The sequence below is a fragment of the Podarcis muralis genome, chromosome 3, assembly GCF_964188315.1.
Source record: "Podarcis muralis chromosome 3, rPodMur119.hap1.1, whole genome shotgun sequence".
Taxonomy (NCBI): Eukaryota; Metazoa; Chordata; class Lepidosauria; order Squamata; family Lacertidae; genus Podarcis; species Podarcis muralis.
This window is the reverse complement of record NC_135657.1, coordinates 85087270-85107658: the sequence shown is the minus strand read 5'-3', so window position 1 is coordinate 85107658 and position 20389 is coordinate 85087270. Positions and strand designations below refer to the sequence as shown.

Below are 20389 nucleotides of genomic sequence, written 5' to 3'. Positions count from 1 at the left end.
TACTGGAAATACAACAAATATTTAACAGTACAATAGCTTTCCCTTTTGGGGTGGGGGGGTGGGAATACAAACATTTGACAATGCAGCACTTTGTGAAAGCAAGCAATTCTACCATATCTGTCTGGAGGTATTAACAGAAAGCTGCAGAGCCGAGCTGCTACGGTGGCCTAATTTAGGATTCATGGAAATCAATAAGAATTTGACTTCTACGTGAGCAGAATGAACAACTAACGTTTCAGATAAACTCCCTCTCCCAATTAATGAAATCTTTTCCTTGCAATGATTAAACTGTTACTAGAATGCTATAAAACCCCAGAGCCCGTTTAGAGTTCTTCTCTGGATCGGGCCCCAAAGTTCAGTCCCAGACTAAGGACACACTAAAGAAAGTACTGTTTTTTACACAATGCATAGTTAGTCAATGGAATTTGCTACTACAATGTGGACATGTCCACCAACTTGAATAGTTTTAAAGGGGGATTAGACAAACACCTGGACGCTATCCGTGAGTACTAGCTAGGATGACTATTTGTTGTCTCCAAACTCTATCAATTGCTGGAGTTCATAAGTGAGGAGAGGGCTCATACACTCATGTCGTCCCATATGCATCAGGTTGATCAAAGCAGTCAGCCCTGAACCAGAGCTATTTAGCACTAAGTATAATAGGGAGACGTGGGTGGCGCTGTGGGTTAAACCACAGAGCCTAGGACTTGCCGATCAGAAGGTCGGCAGTTCGAACCCCTGCGATGGGGTGAGCTCCCTTTGCTTGGTCCCTGCTCCTGCCAACCTAGCAGTTTGAAAGCACATTAAAGTGCAAGTAGATAAATAGGTACCACTCTGGCGGGAAGGTAAACGGTGTTTCCGTGTGCTGCTCTGGTTCGCCAGAAGCGGCTTAGTCATGCTGGCTCCCTCGGCCAGTAAAGCGAGATGAGCGCCGCAACCCCAGAGTCGGTCACGATTGGACCTAATGGTCAGGGGTCCCTTTACCTTTACCTATAATAGGGAAAGACTTTCAGAGAGCAGGAAAGAAAAGGGTTTCCTTTTTCACTTTCCTGCTTCCTGAAACGTCCCCTTGCCCCACAAGCCCTGAATATGGGCAATCCTGTTAGGGACGGGATTATACTACTACATTTTCTTGCAGGTCTCCATTTGTTGTTGTTGCTGTTGTTGTTGTTGTTGTTTTCATACAGCCAGCTTCAAATTAACTCTCCTCTTTCACAATCTCACTACTTGTTATGCATTTCCCCCCCCCTCCTTTTAGCTCAAGATGGTGGGCTTCCCCCACTTATTTGCCACATTGACATCCTGCCTTTCACCCAGAAGGCAGTGTGCATGGTTCTCCTCCTCCCCATTTGATCCTCACAACAACCCTCTGAGGTAGGTTAGGCTGAAGAATAGTCACTGGCCTAGGATCACCCAATTAACTTTATGGCTCAATGGGGATTTGAACCCTGTTTTCCCACATCCTAGTGCAACACCTTATCAACTGCACCACATTGGCTCAAGTCCTCTCCTTCATCTTTGTCCTCCTCCACTTAACATGTTATATTGCAGCACTGTCCTCTTCAGCAGTCATTCCTTCAGAGGGTGAGAGGGCTCCCAAGGTCGTATGTGACAAGGGAGTATAGGTTGGGTAGCACAAACTCTCTGAAACTTCATCAGCATCTCTGAAAGTGCTGGCCACTATCTCCATCTTTCCCTGAGCTACCTCTCTGTGAGCAGACTTGCCATTATTCATGTAGATGATGATTGTTCTCTTACCTTTCCTCAGAGAAAGTGGGAATGTTATCATTCTTGTTAAGTGGGCAGCCTCCCACTACGGGTGTTCATTGAAGCCATGTTTCTTTCTGGACAACAGGAATATGTGGGTTAGGCTCCCTGAGATGCATTCCTTATAATTTCTCCCTCTATATAACTTACGGTTTTTAGTTCTGTTTTACAGGCATGCAATCCAGTTGATGTGCGCTAGTTTGTTTTTATAGGCCTGTTATGGCCTATAATGGATTTTTGTTTTCTGGTGTGTGAGCATGTTTTGTGATTTTGGGTTTGCTGCCATGTTTCTTTGGTAAGAATCCTCTAATTTTTGCAGTCAGTTTTAGAGAAGTGACTTGTCCTTAATCATCAGGTGGCACCACCACCTAGCTAGGTAGGAGGACATGTCTCAGAGATGTTGACTCCCCTCTGCCTTCCTCAATAACTATTCTATATTCATCATTATTGAGTGCTCTGGAAAATGTATTCAGGATAATAAACTCCATATATTAAGTAATCCAAATATAATTCCGAAGAAAGTAACCTAATATAAATTAATTGCATTCTGCATTTTTATGGCACTCTCACAAACCACTATGTATCAGGAGAATGCAGGAGAATGTCAATTGCTTGCACAACAAGAAAGAACGCAGTTCAGTTACTTCTGCACAGAGACTGATCCCCATTGAAGTGTAGACTTTTTACATGCTCAGTTTTACTGCGCAAACCTAAGTATGGGTATTTTTATGTTTTTAATATTTTTGAGGGAGTTGCCCAGCGTGGCTGGGGCAACCCAGTCAGATGGGCGGCATATAAATAATAAAATTGTTGTTGTTGTTGTTGTTGTTGTTGTTGTTAGAAGTTAGCTCCAGTCTTGTTGAAAAGTAAACTCCAAGTTGTGTCGGAACAAATGGCCCAAACAGATGCAATGCGGGATATCTGTGATTGAATCTTCTAATATGTTGTCTTTACTTCAGCATAGCCGAAAGACTGCCAATTTGACCAGAAAGCAATGCTGGGAGTGGTGTTAGGGCTTCCACCCAAATGCACTTTCTCTGCTCTAACCACCCCACAATGCTGTATTGTGAAAGTAGAAGATAGAGGAAAGCAACATCAAAATGAGGTGACCCTCATGCAGCTGCCTAAGACAGATGTAAGCTTTATTAATTTGCTCGACATACTTCTAATTTGATGTGCTGGGACAGAAATGTCCTTCCAAAGTATCCAGACCAGCACAATATTTATTTTTGGTTCTAGGATAAGGTACAGGCATCACTACTGATGAAGATTTTATCAAACTGCATTGGACAACTTAATAAAAATTCATTTATTCTTTACACCTGTTTGAGGATCACCTCCTTTTTTTCTTTTATTTGCCTTTTGAAAACTAGAGGCTTGGTGCTAGTATCTGCATTTCTCCACATGGGTCTAACAGGAGGTTTGGGAGTAGATGTAGATCATGGAAATGGTTTTGAAGAGAGGAATAACCCTCCTACCCCAGTACTGTTTCCCTGATCAAATTAGCAGCCCTCACAGCTGCCTCAAAGTGGGGATGGCAGCCAGGAGATCTGATCAGAGACCTTCCTGTTGCGTCTGTTTCGACCCTAAAGCCAAAACTTGATGTGACACTGATCATGCTGTTGTCATTTGGTGATTATCATAGCATCTTAAGCAGTTATGCCTGTGCAAATGTTAAATACAGAGCCATTTAGCAATGTAATGGATTGCTTTCTCGCAGCACTGAATACATTGTTGCACAGTCCTTTGATGGATGTTTTGAACTAAATGTAGCAGTTGATAGTCAAAAAAATTGGCAGATTTAGGGTATTCCACAGAGATGAAGGAGCTTTCAAATACAGCAATTCATATCCTTCTCAGTCTGTCACTGAGCACTTCAATCAACGGGTTGTGGGTTTGTTTCCTTGCTCCAGCTGTAGCTCTTTTTCCGTCTTCTTTTGGTGTAGTGTGAAGGATCATAAAGGATCATAAAAGAGTTGCAAACATCCAGTCAGAATCCTTCTCAGGTGGCAGGGGAAAGGAATTCACTGCTCAGCATATCTTGATCAGTTAAAGACTGCTATGTGACTTATTTTCCATCATGATCTTCAAGAACAATCTTTTGAATGCATTGAGTTTACAAGTCCACTCCACTCCACAAGCACATGTAGAAAGTCAACTTCACAAATGTGGGAATTTCTTATCCCGGAGACACTCCCAAGATAGAGCCTCAATACTTTCTAGAAGCACATTCTTTAAACTTGGTGTTGATGGGCTAGATGAGGCACTCCTAGTTGTAAACAGCATTTTAGTATTATGTAGCTCAATTGATACCTGATTTATGGCTTTGGCTGATTCTCTTTAGTGTTGATATCCATGTCATGCACTTAAATTATTTTATAATTCTAATTAATATGTGATTAGTCTAAATCAGTGTTTCCCAAATTTACCTCTCCAGTTGGTTTTGGACTTCAACTTCCATTATCCTTAGCTAGCAGAGCCAGTGGTCAGGGATGATGGGAACTGCAGTTCAAAAACAGTTGGAGATCCAAGTTTGGAAAACACTGGTCTAAATCTTGCACCTACCCATTTCAACTACATTTCTACCTTGTGTTGCAGAGGAATAAACCAGGGCTTCATAATGCAAAGACCTCATAACATTGGCTTTGTTGGAGACTCTTAAGGATATGGGGAAAGAATCATGCTTACTATTTTGTATTGATATTTAGTTGTTTTACTAGTATTAATATGTTAATAGCGTGTTTTAACACCATATTTGTGTTGGGACTGGTTCTGAGAACTATAAGCAAGTGTCTGAGGTTTTTGCAGGAAGTTGTCTTATACCAAATCAAGTTGATGGTCCATTCAGCTCAGCATAGTCTACTCAAGGTTTCCCAAACTTGGGTCTCCAGCTGTTTTTGGACTACAATTCCCATCATCCCTGACCACTGGGGTCATGGGAGTTGTACTCCAAAAACAGCTGGAGACCCAAGTTTGGGAAACCCTGGACTACATTGAGGGGCAGCAGCTTTCTATGGTTCATGGCAGGGGTCTTTCCCAGGTACACCAAGTGATGCTGTAGATTGAACCATTGAACCTGGGGTGTGGAAGGCAGATGCTCTACCATTGAGCTACAGCCCTTCTTCCTTCCCTTGTGGCACAGGAGACTAACATCACGGACACCCCAATTCCACCTTATGTGTGTTTTCTCAGAAGTAAGCCCCCTTTAGTTCAGTGGGACTTCAAACCTGAGTAAAGATTTATGACATCACTCTGAAACTTGATAGTGACCAGTGTTCAATACCAGCAGCATTTTTAAAAAAACAAAACAATAGAAGTGATTATTATCAGGAGCATCATCCAGTTGTTCCTGCAGCAGAAACCAGGAATGAGAAATGAGTGCAGCATGCCACAGCAGGCTGGGAAAGCAGGCCACAGATCTACTGAGCAAGCACCTTTCAGAAGTTTGGCATTAAGAGAGCAGGGACCCAAACAGGTGAGCATCTAAATACAAAATTCTGTTGAAGACGAGTTATGCTCACAACAGTAAGGCCCCCTTCTGCAGATCTTTCCCTCGCTGCACCCAGCCTTTTCATTATATGATAAGCTTAGAGATGTTCGTTTTTGCTTTTAGCAGTGTTTTTGCTGATTGGTTTGTTTTGCTCTTGTTTTCGGTCCAAATTGCCGAGGCATCAACAAGTTTTTCTGGTGGTCCCTGCTTCAGTTTATGTTGCCTCATACAAATCCTATATCAGCTCGGCCAAACTCTGAATTGCTCCAAAGCACCATGATTTGGCTCAGGATTCACTGAAACCGCTGTGCACTCCTACTTCATATGCCATGGAAGTATGGAGTGCCCAGGCTATGGGGAAAAGGAAGATCCTGTCTACAGAAAGTCTATGATAACGTATATGGAAATAATTAAAGACATTATCCTTTCTGTCCTCAGTGTTTTTGCATATGCCTATTAATTGCAGTCTACATCCCAATCCCAAAGAAGGGCAGTGCCAAAGAATGCTCCAACTACCGCACAATTGCACTCATTTCACACACTAGCAAGATTATGCTTAAAATTCTACAAGGCAGGCTTAAGCAGTATGTGGACCGAGAACTCCCAGAAGTGCAAGCTGGATTTAGAAGAGGCAGAGGAACCAGAGACCAAATTGCAAACATGCGCTGGATTATGGAGAAAGCTAGAGAGTTCCAGAAAGACATCTACTTCTGCTTCATTGACTATGCAAAAGCCTTTGACTGTGTCGACCACAGCAAACTATGGCAAGTTCTTAAAGAAATGGGAGTGCCTGATCACCTCATCTGTCTCCTGAGAAATCTCTATGTGGGACAAGAAGCTACAGTTAAAACTGGATATGGAACAACTGATTGGTTCAAAATTGGGAAAGGAGTACGGCAACGCTGTATATTGTCCCCCTGCTTATTTAACTTATATGCAGAATTCATCATGTGAAAGGCTGGGCTGGATGAATCCCAAGCCGGAATTAAGATCGCCAGAAGAAATATCAACAACCTCAGATATGCAGATGACACAACCTTGATGGCAGAAAGTGAGGAGGAATTAAAGAACCTTTTAATGAGGGTGAAAGAGGAGAGTGCAAAATATGGTCTGAAGCTCAACATCAAAAAACCTAAGATCATGGCCACTGGTCCAATCACCTCCTGGCAAATAGAAGGGGAAGAAATGGAGGCAGTGAGAGATTTTACTTTCTTAGGCTCCATGATCACTGCAGATGGTGACAGCAGTCATGAAATTAAAAGACGCCTGCTCCTTGGGAGAAAGGTAATGGCAAACCTAGACAGGATCATTAAAAGCAGAGACATCACCTTACCAACAAAGGTCCATGTAGTTAAAGCCATGGTTTTCCCAGTAGTGATGTATGGAAGTGAGAGCTGGACCATAAAGAAGGCTGATCACCGAAGAATTAATGCTTTTGAATTATGGTGCTGGAGGAGACTCTTGAGAGTCCCATGGACTGCAAGAAGATCAAACGTATCCATTCTTAAGGAAATCAGCCCTGAGTGCTCCCTGGAAGGACAGATTGTGAAGCTGAGGCTCCAATACTTTGGCCACCTCATGAGAAGAGAAGACTCCCTGGAAAAGACCCTGATGCTGGGAAAGACTGAGGGCACAAGAAGAAGGGGACGACAGAGGACGAGATGGTTGGACAGTGTTCTCGAAGCTACAAACATGAGTCTGACCAAACTGCGGGAGGTAGTGGAAGATAGGAGTGCCTGACATGCTCTGGTCCATGGGGTCACGAAGAGTCGGACACGACTAAACGACTAAACAACAACAACAACATCATTTATTGCTTATTCTGCACCCCAACTGTCCAAGGCTACATGTAAAAGATTAGTGGCTTGCCCACGCTGCCAAAGTTTATAGTGACCCTATGTAGCATTTTTAAATATCCCTGTCATTTAAGGAAAAATTAACAGCAGCAGCAGCCTTTCACCAATCATTGGCAAACACACAATTTTTTTATTTCCAGGAAGAGTTTTTGACGTTTCTATTTTAGGCCTATGGCAATAAGTACTTTAATAAGGCAGCACATGACTAGAGGCCATGGTACACATTGGGAGAAAATCACCAAATAACCCTTCATCACCTATAATCTATAGATTAAAAGCAAGAGTGGGTAGACTTCAGGCTTGAAGGATCTACCCTGGACCGTGTCCAACGAAGCAGTTCCATTAGTGCAAGGATTTTAATTTGTGCAACAGAACTCCCCCTTCCTTTGGTCTCCTTCCATGCCCCCTCCCCAAATCTGTGCCAAAGGGTTGGGAGGAACCTGAAATAGATCTAGAGAGTACACATGAGAGCATGCAAGGAGAAGAGAGGGATAGGAAGTTCCATTGTGCAGCCAGAAGTCCTTGCACTAGTGGAACTATTTCATTGGATACCAGCCCTTCTTTTTCTTTCATAAAACCCTGAAATCTACCAAACGGAGCCAGGGTCAAAATAGTGTTAGAGGCAACTCAGAATCAAGGAAAAGAGTGCTTCCAAGCACATGCTTATCCCCATCCAGTTCAGGACAGAACTCTTGATCTGGTCACACAGAAGCACACTTCTGGTTTTCCCACCCTTCTGCTCTTTTCATCTCAGCAACTTTTTTGTTCTTCTTATTGTTAAACAGCTGAGAGTCAGAAGCCCTGCTGATCTGCACCAAATCACTCAGTGATCTAATGGTACATCACCATCTGCCTTCTACCCACCCCTGGATTAAAACATCTGAAATGTCCCTAAATTCAAAGGTGAATTTGCAGAGGAGATAAAATATAGATTCTCAACTCAGCGTGTTCTCAGGAAGGCGTGCTTTTTAAAGCATCCAAACAGTGCAATCCTCAAGACAATGGCACTGCTTTGGTTTGAGGGATTTAGTCAAAACAGCTTAACATCACAACCCTATCTATGCCTATTCAAAAGCATAGTTGTGCATTATCTATGTAGCATTGATAATTATATTATATTATTCTATGTAGACTGCCTAGATTTCTTGTGAATATAAGTGAATATAAGATTGCAGTCTAAGGCACAAATTCCATACTGTACACTATTAGCTTAAACCTCATTGAATGGAATTCAATGTAAGGGACATGCACATAGAGGGAATGAGATCCACTCATGCAGTGGAACTTTCCCCCCTCTCCTACCCAGAGCCGTAGCTCTTGCGTCCTTGGTAGAACCTTCCAGATTGCGCCCCCTAGCCATGGACAAAATAGCTCTTATTTCTGCCTCTCCTCCAACCCACCCCCCATTCAATTCTTCCCCTATTTAAAACCATTTCTTATGAGGCAATAATCAATATATTTACAGTGGTACCTCGGGTTACATACGCTTCAGGTTACATACGCTTCAGGTTACATACCCAGAAATATTGCCTCAGGTTAAGAACTTTGCTTCAGGATGAGAACAGAAATTGTGTTCCGGCGGCGCAGCGGCAGCTGGAGGACCCATTAGCTAAAGTGGTGCTTCAGGTTAAGAACAGTTTCAGGTTAAGAACAGACCTCCAGAATGAATTAAGTACTTAACCCGAGGTACCACTGTATATTTATGGACATATTTTTTAGCCAATTTTGGGGGGGGGGGCATCGCCTGCACCCCTGGTGGGGGTCCACCCCACAACCCCCTAGCTATGGCCTTGCTCCTCCCCATGTACCCCCTAATCCTGTTCTGAGGGGGGTCCCCATAACCCCCATAGTAGATTTAAGGGGCACGCAGTGCATGTGGAGAAGAAGGGAGAAGTCCCATTTAATGAGTGGACACAATTCTGCGCACACAACAACTTAGTTTAATTACACCCATTGTCTTCAGTAGGATGCCAGTAGTGTGTACAGGACTGCAGCCTTAATGTGAATTAGATATCCCGTAACTTTAGCGTCTTTGTAGATTCATAGCCTTGGGTCCTAATTTTTCATTCCATTAATGGTAGGAGCTTCCATTCACAAAAGGAGACAACTGTCTCCGCACCTCTGTTCTGGCCAGCTTAAGCTATAGTCTCCCAGTTCAAACACTGCAGGAGACCATGGCTTAAAGAACCAGGAAATAGCTGAAGCCAAATGCATGAAGGGACAAGAGAAAGGGAAAGTCAAGGAAATATAGTAACACAACTCACTTCCAGTCCAGTAAACCATTTGTTTATTGGCCCAAGATGTCTGAATCCTGATATCTCCTGTGGAGCACAAATGTGCTTTTTGTGTGTGACCTTGGTGTCATAATTGCTGGGATCCACAGTTTGGCACCAGTGGGTCTCAGTATCTGTCATCGGCCTCATAATGTCTTTGAAGCAGGCAAAATGTATACAGTTTATCTCTGGAATGAATGAAGATAGAAAAATGGCCAAATTATAGTTCAGATTGTGCTCTCCCCCTACAGCGTCAATCACTTCCTTTCCAGTGTTCCATGTCAATACTAAATCCACACCTCATGAATTTTACATAAGTCCAGGGGGAAATATCTACCTATTTAATACAGAATAGAAGGCAGCGAAGCTGGTATGAAGATCTTGTTTGGCTGTCCAGGCATTATAACTGAGCTACTGCAATACATAGCATATGCTCATTACTTTAGTGTTACTGTGATAAATCCTATGGAGTTGAGTTTCTTTTCCTAAGGTTTATTTCCTGAGCAGCTTCAAATCTCATTGGGTTAAAATTTGGTTTCTAGCCCAGATACACATTTGTTTTGCAAAAATAATATTTAAATGGGATTAATTTTTGATTTAGAGATCAGGAAGAGAAAATCTCAGGGCTTTTTGTTTTTGTTTTATTGGCAAACGTACACATCCAGAGGGTGTTTAGTTACATTAACCAAAATGCTGAAATCCTCCTATATACTTGAGAAGGGAAAATATAATTGCTAATCTGTCTGATTTCAACTGCAGTCCGTAATCCAAACTGTACAGACTCAATGGGTATTTGAATGGCAGAATATTTATATCCATATTCTCGTATTTGTTCATTTCATATATTCAGTATTTCCCCCCTTGTTTAAATGAAGCATAAGAAAGATGCTAATCAAATGAGTCACTTGGGAGTTTAAAATGCATTGATATGAACTTTTCAGAGAAAATGTTATTAGCTGCTGTGGCCTGAAGGAGGAATATGAAGATTCCCCTTACACAAATTCCCTTGCAACTGGCTGTGAGATTCAACTCAATGACCATGATTCAACATAGAGTTAGGCCTGTTTGAGTTTATTGATTTCAGTGGGCTTCAGCACACCATAAGCACTCTCTTCACTGAACTGTGTACCAAGGATGGGGAACCTGTGGCCATCTAGGTGTTGCTGGACTACCAACTCCCATCATCCCTGACTATAGGCCATACTGACTGGGGCTGATGGGAGTTGAAGTCCCATAAAGTCTGGAGGATCAGAGGACCTCCTCCATCCCTGTGCTACCCTATAGCAATGGAGTGCACTGGAAGAGTAAAGGAGATGAAATGACTGAGGTTGTGAATCTGTTTCCAATATTCTGACTAGCTGAATTCTAGTAAGGAGAACAAAGGTTCTCTTTCTGACTAAAGGAGTGAAGTAAGAGTACCATCCTGAGGCAAGATTCCTGGCCTGCCCTTTCCCAAGACAGATTGAAAGAAAGCACTTTTCTCAACAAGGCAGATTCTGCGTCTTCCTTCCATGTTTACACATAGCATCTGGCCAAGTGGTGTTTGATGTGAAAATCAAAGATGGCATAATTGTTTTTCTAAATGTGGTGTTAAGGAGAAATATTTTGTGGTCAGTCTTCCTATGCATAAATTTCCATAACTATCTGACAATAGTGGGAGTTTTCTGCACCATCCTGCATCACTAAAGTAAGCCCATAGCACATAAGAGTAGGCTTTATATCCTGTAAGCACACTGGTGTGCAATTACTCAGTTAATTAGTAACTGGAATCAGGAGTCACCAATGTGAGTGAGGGAATAACAATCCACTCAGTAATAAACAAATCCTTTTTTTCTTATATTGGCAAGGATTCATCAGAGGAGAATAATGTGGTAATTGGTGTACATTATGTGATAAGTGCATTGCTACATGAATTGTATTTTACAGTAGTACCCTGGCACATTCTCAGTAATCATTATTTTTAATTATACAAAATAGCACTGCAGTTAATATGACATTTGCAGCATATATTTCAACAAGACTTAAGACTCATGCATGGGCATGCTATCTACAAAATGTGGCTGCAAGTGCATCGTGTGCGGCCTGATCATAACTCTGTGATCAATTTTGGCGCTGCCATCTTTGTGCTTGATTCTTGCTGCTCAAAGATGCTCAGAGGTAACGTTTTAAAGCACCAGGTCTCATCTCAATCTAAAATGTGGGTCCTGAATGGGGCTGAATTATTGTTTCAAGTGCAGACTTAGCCCAACAGGGGAGTGCATAACCAGCATGTAAACTCAAATAAATAAAAATAAAAAGTAACATTTGACAAAAGGATGGAGCTGAATGAGCACTCCAGTACTGGGGATTTGGAGAAGGGGAGTGCTAAGTCACTGAGGAACCGAAGAATTAAATATGCTCATGCTCAGAACCTTATTTGTTTTATCATTGTATGTAAACTCTGGCTTTCAGGGCATTGAATGTTTTTACTCTTCTGTTTGTTAATAATTTTACTGTATTGTTGTTCGCTTGTGATAACACAGGCTGTCAAATTGCTAATGAATAGACCAGAAATAGGAGTAGGATGAGCAACCTTGAGGAATGCAGTGTTTTCTCCTGCACAATATACAGTACATCCAGTGCTAGGTGACTGCAATATCTCCAAAAGAGAAGGTTAATCTCAAAAGAAGATGCTGTGATTATGTACGATGAATGGGAAATAACTTGGCATTCATTTTGCTAAAACCTCATCATATAGATAGGCAGTCCTGAGACTCAAAGTCCTCATAAACAGGGATCATTTTCAAATATTCATATATTGAATATATTATCGGACATAAGGAAATACATTTATATGCCATCTTCTGCCTCTAAGGTAGTTCACAACAATAAAAACGCAATCCTGAAACAATTAAAATTGTATCAGGATGATGCTAGAGTCACAGAAGTTGCCCTAGCTGAGAATTGTATTGCACCATTCTGAAACTGGTCAACCTGGGCAAATAAATTTAGCTAAAGCATTTTTAATTTTTAACTTGACATAGAACCAGCAAGTAATATTGGTAGGTGTGCCACTTTATAACTATTACACAAACACACATACGCCTTGCTTTATAACAATATAACCTTATAACAAAAGAAGGAATAATTAGGAAAACTTTCCCAATAGGAAACAGGATATTGTCCTCTTTATCAATAACTTAATTGGTTCCAAGGCTAAATCCTAGGTCCAAATAAGCAAGCAGAGTTGCCCTGATAAAAGGGTGAGACACATGCTATCACATGTTGTTACATCTTTGTACAGCAAATAAATGTTCAGCAAATACAGCATCCCGTGTGATGCTCTGCAATGAGACCAATATGACATACTGCTGTGGCAGGCTGTTCCCCATAAACCAACAAGGGGCATTCCTTCAGGTCAGCAGCTCTGCCTCTCTTGTAAAAGCTGATGGCTCCAGCTGGGAGCATTGAGTATTTGCTGCTGCTTTTGTGGTTTGAGGTCAGAGTTACAAGCCTGAGCCAGTGACTCAATAGAGGAACCTCAGGGAAGTTCAAAGAACAAAAGGAAGCATGACTGGATAGGGGTTTTTTTTTGGGGGGGGGAATAGGAAGGAGGACAAGTCTGGTGCCATTATTGTGGCCAGATACCTTGAAAGTTTCAAACATATTGTGGCGACAGCTAAACAACCATCCCTAAGAAATGTGCCTTCTTCAAAACAAACAGAATTCAAGTGTTGCGGCATTAAAATAATTTAATTTTGACACAGCTTATTTAGGATATACAGTGGTGCCTCGCAAGACGAAATTAATTCGTTCCGCAAGTCTCTTCGTCTTGCGGTTTTTTCGTCTTGCGATGCACGGTTTCCCATAGGAATGCATTGAAAATCAATTAATGCGTTCCTAGGGAAACCGCCTTCAGACCAGGTCCGGGGACAGTCTGTCCCCCGACCTCTTCTGAAGGCTGGGGGGGGGGGGGACAAGGGCTTTTCTTCCCACTGCCAGCCTTCAGAAGGCTGTTCTGAAGGCTGGCGGTGGGAAGAAAAGCCCTTCTTCCCACCTCCCGCCCCGCAAGCTCCGGGGACAGGAGGGCTTTGCTGCCGACCGCCAGCATTTTAAAAGCCCCTGCTGTCCCGGGGCGATTTTAAAATGCTGGCGGGCGGGAGCGAAGTCTCCGCTGCCCCGAGGAGATTTTAAAATGCTGGGGGTCGGCAGCGAACGCTTCGCTCCCACCCGCCAGCATTTTAAGATCGCCCAGGGCAGCGGAGAAGTCTCCGCTGTCCCGGGAAGGCAGGCGGGGGGAGCAAAGACTTTTGCCCCCGCCTGCCTTCAGAAGAGGTCCAGGACCTCGTTCCGATGCCCGGCGGCGGGGTGAGAGGTTCCCGCCCCCCCGCCCCGCTTCGGGGCAGCGTTCCGAAGCGGGGCGGCTGGGGCAGGTGTTCCCGCCCCCCCGCCCCGCTTCGGAGCAGCGTTCCGAAGCGGGGCGGCTGGGGCAGGTGTTCCCGCCCCCCCGCCCCGCTTCGGAGCAGCGTTCCGAAGCGGGGCGGCTGGGGCAGGTGTTCCCGCCCCCCCGCCCCGCTTCGGGGCAGCGTTCCGAAGCGGGGCGGCTGGGGCAGGTGTTCCCGCCCCCCGCCCCGCTTCGGGGCAGCGTTCCGAAGCGGGGCGGCTGGGGCAGGTGTTCCCGCCCCCCCGCCCCGCTTCGGAGCAGCGTTCCGAAGCGGGGCGGCTGGGGCAGGTGTTCCCGCCCCCCGCCCCGCTTCGGGGCAGCGTTCCGAAGCGGGGCGGCTGGGGCAGGTGTTCCCGCCCCCCCGCCCCGCTTCGGGGCAGCGTTCCGAAGCGGGGCGGCTGGGGCAGGTGTTCCCTCCCCCCCGCCCGGCTTCGGAGCACCGGGAGAAGCGATCTCCCCGCAGCCCCTTGCTTCAAAAGAGGTCCGGGGGCAGCGGGAAGTGCTTCCCGCTGTCCCCGGACCTCTTTTGAAGCAAGGGGCGGTGGGGAGAAGCGATCTCCCCGCAGCCCCTTGCTTCAAAAGAGGTCCAGGGGCAGCGGGGAAGAAGCGCTGCGCTTCCCGCTGCCCCCGGACCTCTTTTGAAGCAAGGGGCTGCGGGGAGATCGCTTTTCCCCGCAAACCCTTGCTTCAAAGGAGGTCCGGGGGCAGCGCGAAGCGCTTCCCGCTGTCCCCGGACCTCTTTTGAAGGAAGGGGAGGTGAGGAGAAGCGATCTCCCCGCAGCCCCTTGCTTCAAAAGAGGTCCGGGGGCAGCGGGAAGCGCTTCCCGCTGTCCCCGGACCTGGGGCTGCGGGGAGAAGATCGCTTCTCCCCGCCGCCCCTTGCTTCAAAAGAGAAGACCCGCTGTCCCCTGGGCAAGCTTCGTTTTGCGAAGCAAGCCCATAGGGAAATTCGTCTTGCGAGGCAACTCGAAAACGAAAAAACCTTTCGTTTTGCGAGTTTTTCGTCTCGCGAGGCGTTCGTCTTGCGGGGTACCACTGTATATGACTAGCAAACCTTTAAAGTTAACTGCTTTCTAATACATAGCTTTCCCCAAGGAATTTAAAATTAAACTTTTGTGGTGCTACTGAGAATTCTCCATGGTAGAATGCCACTCACCACACAGAATACATTTCCCAAGATTCCATTTAAGGAATATAAACAGATTAAAGCATGAGCCCCAGAAGTACCAATATACAGTTGCATTATCTTGACTCAGACAGTGGCATGAAGGGGCAGTTCCTAACGCACCAAGTGTGCTCACCCCATGGCTATCCTCACCTGGTTTAGCCAGCCAGCCAAAGCTGTTCCCAGGGTGTTGCTGCTGTCTCATGTTGACAGCTTCTAGAAGCCACAGGTGAGAGCTGAGTGTAGGGTGGGGACCAAAGATTGACAAACTACCCCAGAAGGAGCATGACGTGTCCCCCGCCAGAGGTATGACCCCCCCTCCCCTAACATCCCATACACCCCTCTAAATAAATACACAAGAATATACTCCCCATACACAAATGCATGTTGTGAACAATGAAGCTGTGGAATAAATTTAACTAGTCACATTATTATGCAGCCTTGATTTATTATCCTTATTCTGTCAATTCTCTGGTATAACTTTCTGCAAGTTTTCATGACTGCTGTTTCATTTTCATTTTTTTTCTTTTTTTTTCTTTCTTTTTTTGAAAAGCCAGACCTGCCAATAAGATTTTGTTACCCTTCTCCAAGTGTGGAGCTCAAAACCATATTCATGAGAGCTGAACTTTTGACAATATTGAACCCTGCTCTGTGTCAGTCTTAACATCAGGCATTCCCATAAGGCAAATAAGGAAAGCATGTCAGTAAGATACTCAGGAGACAGTTTGCAAAAATCATGGTGTTTGGCTTGGATCCAAAGTAGAGCAAGTTTTAGTCCACTCAGTCAATGGGTTTTATTCTCTCCCCTTCTGGAAACAACATTGAGATGCTGGTATTACCATTTGTTCATCAGTCTTGGGTGTCATCTACACTGAGTTCACATGGGAGTCTTTCCCACCTGTACTTGGAAATGTCAATTACTGAACGTGACTCCAGAGGCAAACTAGGTCACCCATGCATTAATACCTTCAAATGAGGTCCCTGTGGATAGAAAAAAGAGATGGAGTAAGCCCATGAAGTATAATGGCCACAACTTTTAAAACATGTACATTCAAATCATAAACCAATAAGACGGAATAAATTTTGGAGGGTATGTGTGCAGGGAGTAGGGTCTTATCCACCCAAGGTACTGACCTGGATTTCTTTGCTGCAGTTGTTCTTGGGTGGTCTGTTCATGCCTGAGCACTTTGCCTAAGGAGAGACATGAGCAGGTTTCCATGTCTCTGCAAAGGCAGCTCCTGATGCCACAGTGGCCAGCCCAGTCCACAGACACCTCACTTCACCCAGGATGGGCCATAACCTCTCCACACACATGCATCATTCCACTCACTGCAGGAAGGGGTAAGTTCTGCTTGTATTCATTCCCCATGCTCACTAATACCTTCAACGCTCATTTAAGGCCTCTCTCCCTCCATTGCATTGTCCAGTTGCAATGCAATGGCTTGAGAGTACAAACAGAAGTGCCCATGGGTCAATTCACAGTTCAGTATGAGCTCAATAGGTGGACGTAGGCAAACCTCTTTGAATCGGCCATGCATGTTAATACTGGCCCACGTTTCGGGATATTACTGACACAATGGTGTATAAATAGTCAATATTTGCTTTCCTTTCTGAATCCCATGGGTCAGAATTGCACTTCTGTGTTTGGTAGAGCAGCACACATGGTAGAGCAGTTCTTCATAGTAAATAAATATAAATGGCACATCCTTCACATTTCAGCTAGCTTAGGTCCAATGTGCAGCTTGCCATTGCAGCATGCTTGCTTGCTTGCTTGCTGCAAAGCCGTTTCCCCAAGGCTGGCTTTCATGTTTCAGTAGAAGCGTGTCGAAGTTCCATAATCTGCACTATATTGCTTGCCTTGATCTCATGAGTATCTCCCATGCTACAACCACACCTCCATCAAGGCCTCTGATGCTGGCATTGGAAGTAACTGCATGGCATTCTGGACAACTAGGTGGAGTGGTTCTGATGACATGAGGCATGGGAATCAGCCCCAGGAGAGGTGATTTTTCAAAGGCAGTCTGGCTGCAAAAGTAACTTGCAGAGTAGCTCAGATGAAGGCAGTGTCCAAAGGGCTGCATTGTAAACTCTGTACAGTCAGTAGGGCTTCTCGGTCTCCTCTGTCCCTCTCTACCATCAGACAAGCCAGCCTCAAACCTCAGGATAATTGTAGTTGTGGAGTTTGAGTTAGCATATTGGAGGAGGAGGAGAAGAAGAAAAAGAAAACAGAAGTCTACAACATGCAGGCAAAACTTTGTGTTTGCCCAAAGGGGCTTTGGGGGTTAGGGGCAAAGAGTCTTACATTATCTAAGCCTAATGGGTGTGTGAGCCAATTTACCTGTTCTTAGAAGGCCGAGAAAATCTCACTCTGCTCTCCAGCTTGTAGTGTTATTGCAAACCTAGGAGTTGGATACAAGTGGTGTAATTTAGAAACAAACTGAGGGTTGTGACAAGGTATGGTGGCAATCAAGCGAGCCAGTCCAGCTGCACTAATCAACTCCTGGAAATGGTAGCTTTCATGAGACCCACCTCTCAGGCAGCTGCCCTATCCTTTCCATGGCCAATTCACCCCTGAGTGTATTAAACGTCTCTGAGAATGGATAATAACACTGCCTTTATGTGTTAAGCCACGTCAGTTTCCCTTAAGCTCCCATCTTCTTTAATATTTAATCACCCCTGATAAATGTATTTCATTTGGGCTTTAACAGCGTGTCACAACAAGACAAGATTCAGAGGGATGAATAAATTGAGTAGGTGAGGTTAATCAGTAGCAGGTAGATTCCAGTATGTATGTATGTGTGTGTGTATGGAAATTAGACAATATATACCAATTATATATGTCTGTGTGAATTACAACATAAATACTAATTTTTCACACACACACAATTTAAAGGAAAATAGTCCTGGAGTTTTTAGGCGTTTGTGAGTTTGAAGGCTACAGCTGGCCTGGACAGGGTACCGAATGAGATCCTGACTCTCTTGGGGGGACTCTCTTCACCCCCGCCCCCGTCTTTTGCTTTGTTTATGACTCGGCTCCGAAGCCATTTGTAGTGCCAACTATTGAGCTCGCGGGGTGTGGAAGGCAAGTGGCGCCTGGTGGGATAGGAAGGCGCGCGCTTCGGAGCCCAAATGGCCGGGGCTCCAGAATCCGCGCTCGCAGTCATCGCCGCGAACAGACGTGGGAAAGCCAGAGCAGGAGGGCTGGTTCAAAGGGAGTTGAGAGGAGGAGGAATTTGAAGGTGAAAGCGCTCTTCCCCTCCCTCTCCTTCTCTCGCCACCTCCTCCTCCCCCTTGTTTTTAAGTGCCTTGGGGATGGAATTGACAGCACTCGCTGTTGCTGGCAGGAGACTTCCTGGCATCCGTGCACAGATAGCTTAGGCAATACATGAATCCCTGCATACGGAGCCTGGTTCTGGAAACGGGGGGAGGGGGCGAGAGAGCTTGTGCGGAGGCATGTGAGGGGGGAGAAAACGACACCCGCCTGTTCCAATTCGCAAAACACTAAATGCGTGAAAACTGGTTTGAGTCCGAAGAAGCCGAGCAGTTCTCCTTGAGGAGAGACCCCGTAACCCCTTTGATTCACATGGAAAAACAAGGCGATTCTCTCTTCCCACCCACCACCCACCCCTGCTCCCGCCTTGCTCTTTTTCTCCGCACAAGGAAAACGCGGGTTGATACCATTTTATTGTTCTACCGGGGAGGATTAGAGAAGAAGCTTTTGTACTTTTTAAATTGCTAATCAAATCAAGGGTGGCGTTTTCTTTTTTTTCTTGAGCCCCCCCCCCCCCTTAACAACAGGGTGGTAGTGGATAAAGCTCCAGCAAACGATCTCTTCGCGCTTGTGTGTCCCGTGCCCCCCCCGCCTCCGCCACACACCCACCAGCACCATGGAAAGGAAAAGGAGGGAGGGAAGCAGGGCGAGTTGGACGGAGGGATGTCTGGAGGGCGAACTGGTGTCTCTTGAACGATGCGCTGCCCTGCTGAAATCCACCCCTGCGCTGGAGCTCAGGCGAAAAAGGGAAGAGTTGGAGAAGGAATCAGCCGCTGCCGCCCGTTTCCAGGGTGAAATCCGCAAGGCTGAGCTTTAAAACCCACAAGGAGAACAAAATAGCTACACCACCTACGAAATCCTAGCCAGAAAAAAAGAAGACCCAGAATTGGCCAATCTAACCAGTGTTAATCAGACAGATATTACAGAGCCATCTGCATTTAAATTACACACACACACGCACGCACGGAAGAGAGGGAGCGAGGTAATAGCTTCACAAAAACGTGGCAGAGCTGGTATGAAAGACGGGGGGTGGGGGAACCACAAGGGTCTTTTGTTTTATTTTCCCCCGCTATGAGTTTTCGCAGTGATCTGAGCAGTTGGGAAAGCGGCGGGCAGCGGGGAAGGCTTCCGCTTCTACGGCGAGCCGAGAGAGCTCTTACAGAGCCCTTTCAGCACCAAGAGCTCTGGACAGCTCACTGCGCGCCGCCGAGCTGCCTGCTTGCCTTCTGTCCCCCTCCCTCGCCGCCTCTCTCGCCCCCCTCCCCGCATTACTGTACAGCTGGAGATGCATCTAAATTAAGTCCTATTCAACAACAAGTAGATCTCTTCTGTCCGGGAACCACACTAGACTCTGCTCTCAATTAAACTGCATTTTCTCTTCAAGGAATTGACCGTCAGCCGTAATTATCCCGATTTTCTTTCTCTCTCTCTTTCTCTCTCCCTCCCTCTTTCTCTGTCTCCCTCCCTCTCTCTTCTTGCAGGAACGACTCTTTGGGAACCTGGTCCACCCAGGGATGTAAAACTGTGCTTACCGATGCATCCCATACGAAATGCTTATGTGATCGTCTCTCTACCTTCGCCATTTTGGCTCAGCAACCTAGAGAAATAGTAAGTAACAAAGGACGGGGGAAAGAAAAAGAAAAAATCCCTGAGTTTAATGCAACGACTGGGAGGGTTTTTGGTGTGTTTTTTTATGTGTCCAGCATTAACTCAGATGAGAAATTGTATCAGCGTTGCAGGTCTGGAAAAGACTGGCTTTTCTCTTATCTATTAGCTGTTCATAGTTTTTGGGAACGAATTGCTGGTTTTGCCTTATAACTAAATGCTAGCCAGTTTCAGGTGCTGAGGTACTCCTGTTTTCTTAGAGAAAACTTAGCAACTGTAATGCAATGTATTACAGTCCTGGGTTTTCTTTTTTAAGGAAAAAAAGAATGTACAAGGTTTTTTTTTATTGTTGCTGGTAGAAGCAGGAACCTAGCTACACTAGTTAAACAGATTGCAGTTCTGCATTGGGCATTACAAGGAATCTATGCTGTCTGTTGATATCTTGTAAAATAGACCCTCTAGTATGAATGCAATGAGGAAGATTGAGAAATAGGAACTCAACAGTATTAATGCCTATAAAATAGGTTGGTTGGGGGGTT

General features: G+C 45.1%; 1 protein-coding gene across 5 annotated transcripts in view; it reads left to right on the top strand.

Moving 5' to 3' along the window:
• Window positions 1–20389, top strand: part of ADGRB3 (adhesion G protein-coupled receptor B3) — a 445105-nt gene that overhangs the window by 314539 nt on the left and 110177 nt on the right. For all 5 annotated transcript variants that reach the window (XM_028722675.2, XM_028722676.2, XM_028722674.2 and 2 more), the window contains one exon: window positions 19727–19853. In XM_028722675.2, coding sequence (XP_028578508.1) covers window positions 19727–19853 — 127 coding nt within the window. The remainder of the gene's footprint in view (window positions 1–19726; window positions 19854–20389) is intronic.